Consider the following 7,515-nt stretch of genomic DNA (forward strand, 5'->3'; position numbering starts at 1 on the left):
TATTAATTTTCTAATATTATGAACGTGACTATTTCATGTTAAGTCTAATGAACTAATAGACATATGAAGTTCCTAAGCTGGCATATATTATTATTATTTTACTTTTACTCCATAAGATACCATTATCACTCAAATTATCAACAAAATAATTAAGCTGGCATATTGTCCTTTCCAGTACTTAGCTTTGGACTGAAAAGAAGTAAGCCTTTCTTGCAAAACCATACAAAATTATCACAAAACTTAAAGAACTTGAATTGATGCATGGGATATGTAATTCACATAAAATCAATCTAGATTGCAAACTCGTACACAAATATCAAAAGAATACATTATCAATAATCAGTCACAATAAAAATGAAAATAAAACAAATCATTCGCATTCAATATTCTTAACAGTCCTTGACGCCGTCACAATATCCATAGAGCAATTCATCTCCGTCGATCTATCCTTCTTCATAAAAAACAGCATCTCTACTTTCCCCTCCATCTTCGCCGAACTCGTTATCCGCACCACCTCGCCGGGAAGCCGAGGGTCACCACTCAGATCCAACTCCACGGCGGCGGCACTTATCTCCTTTGTAGTCTTCCAGTTAGCCTTCGAGCCGGGGACGAGAACCTCGCCTATCTTCGCCCCGCGGTAGAAGAACTCCACGGTGGTGCTGCGGTACTTGTACGGCCCGAAGTTGGCGTTCTTCACGGCGAGCTCGGCGCTGAGGGTGGCCCGCAGTGAGGCGGTTCCGGCGGTGAAGTCGGAGAGCGTGGCCTCTCGGATGCGGAATTTGGGCGTTTTGACCTTCATCACGGTTAGGGCGAAGACTGTGATTACTGCGATTTGGAAGATGGCGAAGGCGGCGATGTAGAGGATGCATTTCGCGCGCTTCCTCTTGCGCAGCTCAGCGCCGTCGTGAGCCGCCTCAGCGTCGATGCTTCGTGGATAGGCGTAGGCCGGTGCCAGTGGTTGCGGCGATTGCTGCTCCTTGTCTGCACCCATTTTCTTTTTTATTAATGAGCAAATTAAGAGGAAATGGAGATTTAAAAACTAGGGTTTTTTTGTTTTGGTGAATGTGTGTTTTGTGTTAATGCTGCTGGTGATGAGTAAGATAGTAGGAGTTAATCGAGTATATATAGCCATTGAGGAGGGAGGGAGAAGTTGATATTTTAGTTTTGAAGTAACTAATGGCTTCTAGAAAAAGTGTTAGGGAACTAATTATTTTTTGTGAAGAGTAAGTAGTTAGCATTATTATTTTAGGGTTTTAATGTCACGCGTTAAGGGCTAATCTTGACTTGATGGGTTAGTGTGGAATAGAGAGGAAACGTTTTTGTAACAAAACCATATTATATTACTCCTTCTTAAGGATTTAAATATAGGCAGAAGCAGAAACTTCTATTTTCCATGTGATCAATGACCTTGCCAGCGTTGACTATTCAATTACACATAATCAAGGCGAGATTTAATCTCCGGGAAAAAGTGTACTTGAAGCTATGAAATATACTCCATATCTTAAAAGTAATTTTCTAAGCTATTTATTGAAGTATGGGCATTAATTTTCCCCTTCAATGAAAATGTAAAAAGTTGCATAAGTAATGGTTTAGGCTCACATTTTCGGACTATGACATGGAAAGCACAAAATCGACGTGTATTTTATGTGGGCACTCTGGAATTTATATATTCCCAATAGGGTTGAACAAAATCAATATTAGGTTTAATTGTTGAAAAAAAATCAGAGCTTAAATCTAACATCCCTAAATAATTAATCTAGTATTTCAGACAAAATTGCAGAATCCAATTCTTATTTTTTTGTAAAACAACATTAAAAACTAATGTTTCATCTAAAGTTGAAAGTTGGGTGTTTATCGTAATTTTGTTTCAATCCTCTATTGCGTATATTGATTAACGTCACGTGATTTTATTAATGGTGTTAAGCTGCTAACTAATTAACTTTGACACTTTGTGAGAGAATGCACAAGAAATATTTCAGAATCAATATTTTTATTACAGTATAAATTTATAATGGATCTACAAATGACAAAGCGCTACAACAAGACAAAAAATATTCGATCACATTCAAAAAATAAAAGTAAAACGAAAATATGAAAACATGAAAATAAAAATGAAAAAATAGAAAGATATCATTTGCAGGCGATGTTCCTAATGGTCTGTGGCGATGCAGTGACGATTTCCATGTTGCAATTCATATTGGTAGCTTTGTTCTTCTTCATGATGAAGATGAGCTCCACTTTCCCTCCCATCCTCGCCGTGCTCGTGATCGGCACCACTCCCGCGGTCAAATCGGCGGCCAGCTGAGGGCTGCCGCTGAGATTCAACTCGATGGCGGAGTGAGTGATTCTCTTGGTCGATCTCCACCCGGCTTTCGAGTTCGGGATGGAAACCTGGCCCACTCTGGTCCCTCTGTAGAAGAATTCGACGGTGGTGTTGCGGTATTTGTAGCGCCCGAAGTTTGCATTCTTCACCGTGAATTCGGGAGTTATGGATGCCCGCAGCGACGGGCTCGCCGCAGTGCCGGCGTTGAAATCGGTGATGGCGGCGCTGCGGATTCGGAACTTGGGGGTTCGGACTTTCATAATTGTTAGGGCGAAAACGGTGATGATTGCGGTTTGGAAGACGATGAAGAGGAGGATGTAGAGGATGCATTTGTTGCGCTTCTTCTTGCGCTGCTCTCTCATGTTGTGGGCCGCAGCCGCCTCCGTGTCACCGCTCCGTATGTAGCCGTTGCCTGCATATGCTGACTGTTGTTTTTCAGCCATCTCTGATTTTAGTTTTGTGAAGAAAATATGTATTTGGTAAAATCACTTTAATTGAAGGTGGAGGAGGTGATGCGAGTTCAAATATATATAGCCTTGGAAATATATAGATAGTCAAACTATAAACACTTGAATTTGATTGAGTTATAGCGCGTGCGTGAGACGGCTAATATGACTTTCTTTGGTGAGCTTACTTTAAATTAATCCATGTATACTCTAATTTGTTAATTATAGATAGAAGCTTCCGCTGATATTTTTTAGGTACTCCATCGCATTAGTAAATTACTTTTCAACGTGTTCACGTCATTTTGAACCGCGGATATTAATAACAATTATATAATTTAATTTACAATCGTATCAACATACGGAATTTAATTTACGAGACAAATACGGGAAATTCGAATAATGCTATTAAAATTTAAAAAGTACATTAATTTAAAAAAAGTACAATAATTTTTAAAAAAGTACAAAAATTAAAAAGTACAATTAAAAAAGTAAAAAAAATCACTCCTCGCCGCCGTCCTCGTCTCTGTCGTCGCCCAGCCCTTCTTCACGAGAGGATCGTCGCAGACATTCACCCACGCCTTGGCAACCGCAACGTTCTCCGCGTCCGTCCACTTCCTCCGGACCCGGCTATCCTCCAACGGCTGCGACGACTCGCCGACCTTCTTAGCCTTGCCCTTCTTCTTACCCCGCCCTACTCCCTGGCTTTGAATGAGAGTTTCCGGAACCTCGTTAATATCAAAACCCAAGTTCGCTAAGGAGAAGGTCTCCGTATACTGTGCATCCGTTGGGGTCGATGTGTGCGAAGAACCGGTGGAAAAATCAAAAGTCGGCCGATAGGCGTTGTCCCCCCCGGGCGTCCCCTGCGGCGGTGGAATCATCTGCTGCGCCGGTGGCTGCATGCCGGGTGCCCACCCCGGCATCATCTACTGCCACGGGTACATGTTGTAGTACCCGGTCATCGGAGGCCAACCACCTCCCCCAGGAGCCGGGGAAGTCTGGGACCCTACCCCGGGAGTCGGGGGAGTCTGAGAACCTACCCCGGGAGTCGGGGGAGTCTGAGACCATCCCCTGTGAGTCACTGGAGTACCTTCGTAGTTGTTCTCCATTGCTCGTTATTGATCTTGTATAGAAAGAAAGATAGAGAGAGTACTCGTTAAAACAAGTGGTGCGACGTTCAAAGCGCGTATATATAGTGTTTTCGAAAAAAAAATTAAAAATTAAAATCTGACGCCGATCCAGTGCCTACAATGGCGCCGTGAGGATCGGCGTTAGAACCGGCGTCATCACACGAATCGGCATGGCCACGCCGAAGTTGACGCCGATTTCGCCGACGCCGGTCGCAATGGTTCGGCGTCAGAACCGGCGTCGACGAAAAATCGGCGTCGCGGTTTTGACGCCTCCATTGCTGATGCTCTAATAGGGTCAAAAATGACCACCCGGCCGGGTTTATTAACAGTGTATTAATCCACCCGGCCTGGTATGTTGTTTTGACGGATTCTTTTGCCAAAAACGCAATTTTTTATGGGGATTAAAAAGAAAAAAAGGCTAGGGTTCAATCTATTCGAGAACCACCGCCTACCACACTCTCAAACACTCCCAAGAACACTTTGAAGAGAGATTTGAAGATTGAAGACTACAAATCGAGATATTGAAGTTTCCATTCCATAACTCTATCTCACAGGAGTATCTAGTTTGCTTTATTATGTATTTGATTGAATCCTTTGTGTTGGTTTTCATGAAGAACATGAGTAGCTAAATTTATTGTGGAGTTTTGGTGAAGACTACAGTCGATGTTTGTGATTAATTCAAGGACTTCTTTATATTGCTTAGCTCTTGTGATTTCTTTGTTCACTGTTGTGCTTTTTCAATTAAATTGTTTAGCTACCAATTTAGTTTGTTTACCTAGATAGTAGTAATCGAGAGATACCTAACTAGGGGTGATAAAAGAGTGAACATCACATTGATAATCTACACTCGAGAGAGGGGATCCTTTGTGAGGGTTTGGGTCTTTTGTGCCTTGGAGTTAATCTAAACATATTAGAAGGATACTTCAATATTAAGGGTTAATCAACGGGGTGAGTACACTTGAGAGGGGGCTCAACCTAGACTAGCGACTTTCCTAGTAATCCTAGAGACATAAAATGGGTAGTCGAAGTTGTTGAAGTAATTGCACGACATTTCCATTGTAGTTGGATCCAAAGCTCTACTCTTCTCCTTGTGATACTTCTCCTTGTGTTTAATTCTCTTTTGTTACTTTTGTTTACTTTTACTTTTTATATGCTTTTAGTAGTGTTAGAACAAAACCAATTCCTATTCGATTGTCTAGATAGTAATCAACGTTTGTTCGTGGTACTTGAGTTGATATAATCTTGTCTCTGTGGGATACGATACTCTTGCTTGCTAATTGATACACTAGTCTCGTACACTTGCGGGTATTACTTGTGTTAAAATAAGTTGAGTCAACATGATTAGTATTCCATAAATAAAAAAACCAATATGAGTATATATATATGTGCCATATATTACAATGCGTAAAAGGAAAAATAGAAAAGGGCGAAAAAAGAAAAAAAAAACATGTAAATCGAAATGGAAAATTAAAATCTAGTACTCCTATAACAGAGAGAAATCATCTGCATAAGATGTTGCTAAAACTCTGTGGCGAGGCAGTGACGATATTCATGGTGCAATTCATATTAGTAGCTTTGTTTTTCTTCATGATGAAAATGAGCTCCACTTTCCCTCCCATCCTCGCCGTGCTCGTGATCGGCACCACTCCCGCTCTCAAATCCTCGGCGAGCTGAGGGCTGCCGCTGATATTCAACTCGACGGCGGAGTGAGTGAATCTCTTGGTCGATCTCCAACCGGTTTTCGAGTTTAGGACGGAAACCTGGCCCACTCTGGTTCCTCTGTAGAAGAATTCGACGGTGGTGTTGCGGTATTTGTAGCGTCCGAAGTTGGCGTTCTTCACCGTGAATTCGGGAGTTATGGTGGCCTGCAGCGACGGGCTCGCCGCAGTGCCGGCGTTGAAATTAGTGATGGCGGCGCTGCGGATGCGGAATCTCGGAGTTCGGACTTTCATAATGGTTAGGGCGAATACGGTGATAATTGCGGTTTGGAAGACGATGAACAGAAGGATGTAGAGGATGCATTTGTTGCGCTTCTTCTTCCGCTGAGCTCTCGTGGCGTCGTGAGCGGCGGCTGCAGTGGCGGCCTCCGTGTTGCCGTTGCGTGCCGGATATGCTGATTGTTGCTCCTTCTCGGCCATATTCTTAGATTGATTTTCAGTATTCAGTATGCAGAAGAAGAGTGGTAGATAAATCAAATGAATGTATCCTGTGTTTCATGAATTGGCTTATTTATAGGAGATAGAGGGGTATTTAAGTAATTTCCTATAATAATAATAATAATAATAATAATTTGTACTATATTAAAACATCATGAACAATTCATTTCTATTACTCATTCCGTCCCATAATAGATGTCATACTCAGAAAAATAGCATCAGATTTTATGTGATGTTGTTATATGTGTTAGGTGGAGAGAGAGAAAATAGTATATTTATATTAATATAGAGAGTTTTTCCAAAAAAAAAGAAATATAACATCTTTTATGGGGTTTTTTTCTATTTTTGTTCTAGAATGAAACTTAGATTCCGTGTTTGTACTAAACTTTTTTTTTTATTTCGTGTTTGGGAGAGACGCATGACCCTCATGCGTCTCCTTTTAATGAAACGCATGACGTTATGCGTCTTTGTGAGAGACGCGTGAGGGACATGCGTCTCTCAATTTTTCGAATTGTGATATTGCAAGTGGCAAAACACCCGACCGGGTGATTTGCACAAAGACGCATAATCGTCATGCGTTTCATTAAAAGGAGACGCATGAGGGTCATGCGTCTCTCCCAAACACGGAATAAAAAAATTTTTCAGTACAAACACGGAATCTAAGTTTCATTCTAGAACAAAAAAAGAAAAAACCCTCTTTTATGGGCAAACCAAAAAGGAAAGTGTGACATCTATTATGAATCGGATGGAGTATTATATTCGTATTTATTTTAGCCTGTAGGAGTATAAAGAAACTCTAAACTTTCCGTTAATTAGATTAAATTTGTAATTTGATTTAAAAGAATATATAAAATGTGTTGTTTAATGCAAACATGAAAGTTTGGCTCGGCCACTTGAAGCGGCTGAGTTATTACGCGTGAAGCGGCTGTTCTGATTGGTTGAGACGTTAGCTTTTTTCAACAAAGCCGTCCACATGAAGATATAATTATGTGTAGAAGCTTCTGCCTAAGATATTTTTAGGGTGTTTTTTTCAATGTTGACTTTCTAATACAGTTAATCGCTCATTACATATACATCCTTCACACGCAGAAGAATAGATAATGATAATCGATCACCAATTCACCATCACAAAACAAAGATGTATGTCACATAATTGTCGATTAATTTAATTCCTCACCCAATTTGTTTATTTCTTTTTAGAAAGCGGGTATAAGAAATGATGTAATCATGCAACTAGTTAGGATATTAGTACTATATACTACTACTGTATCGAGTAGATTTTATGGGAGGTAGATACGGTTTATTTATTTATCAGAAGTGTATTATTCCAAATCAATTTCTGATAGAAATAGTGATAGAATAGCTAGGTATTTTAAGCCGATTTGTTTAATTTCATATTTAAGATATGAGATAAGTCACCGAATATCTCAACAATACACCCATGACATGACGGAACAAAAAGA

General features: G+C 40.5%; 3 protein-coding genes across 3 annotated transcripts; all 3 read right to left on the bottom strand.

Annotated features, from left to right (window-relative positions):
* Positions 1 to 278: 278 nt before the first annotated feature.
* LOC121751472 lies at positions 279 to 1,070 on the bottom strand. The gene has a single exon (XM_042146221.1). It carries the CDS (start codon positions 989 to 991, stop codon positions 371 to 373), a length of 621 nt encoding a protein of 206 aa, XP_042002155.1. The 5' UTR covers positions 992 to 1,070; the 3' UTR covers positions 279 to 370.
* Positions 1,071 to 2,130: 1,060 nt separating this feature from the next.
* On the bottom strand, positions 2,131 to 2,766 carry LOC121751815. Its single transcript, XM_042146610.1, has one exon. It carries the CDS (start codon positions 2,764 to 2,766, stop codon positions 2,131 to 2,133), a length of 636 nt encoding a protein of 211 aa, XP_042002544.1.
* Positions 2,767 to 5,395: 2,629 nt separating this feature from the next.
* Positions 5,396 to 6,034, bottom strand: LOC121751816. Its single transcript, XM_042146611.1, has one exon. The coding sequence runs from the start codon at positions 6,032 to 6,034 to the stop codon at positions 5,396 to 5,398; it is 639 nt and encodes a 212-aa protein (XP_042002545.1).
* Between the last annotated feature and the right edge of the window lie 1,481 nt (positions 6,035 to 7,515).

This window comes from Salvia splendens, chromosome 10 (assembly GCF_004379255.2).
Source record: "Salvia splendens isolate huo1 chromosome 10, SspV2, whole genome shotgun sequence".
NCBI lineage: Eukaryota > Viridiplantae > Streptophyta > Magnoliopsida > Lamiales > Lamiaceae > Salvia > Salvia splendens.

What these genes read in the sequence shown, in the direction of transcription:
- LOC121751472 (XM_042146221.1), bottom strand. Translation starts at nt 991, where the DNA reads ATGGGTGCAGACAAGGAGCAGCAATCGCCGCAACCACTGGCACCGGCC.
- LOC121751815 (XM_042146610.1), bottom strand. Translation starts at nt 2,766, where the DNA reads ATGGCTGAAAAACAACAGTCAGCATATGCAGGCAACGGCTACATACGG.
- LOC121751816 (XM_042146611.1), bottom strand. Translation starts at nt 6,034, where the DNA reads ATGGCCGAGAAGGAGCAACAATCAGCATATCCGGCACGCAACGGCAAC.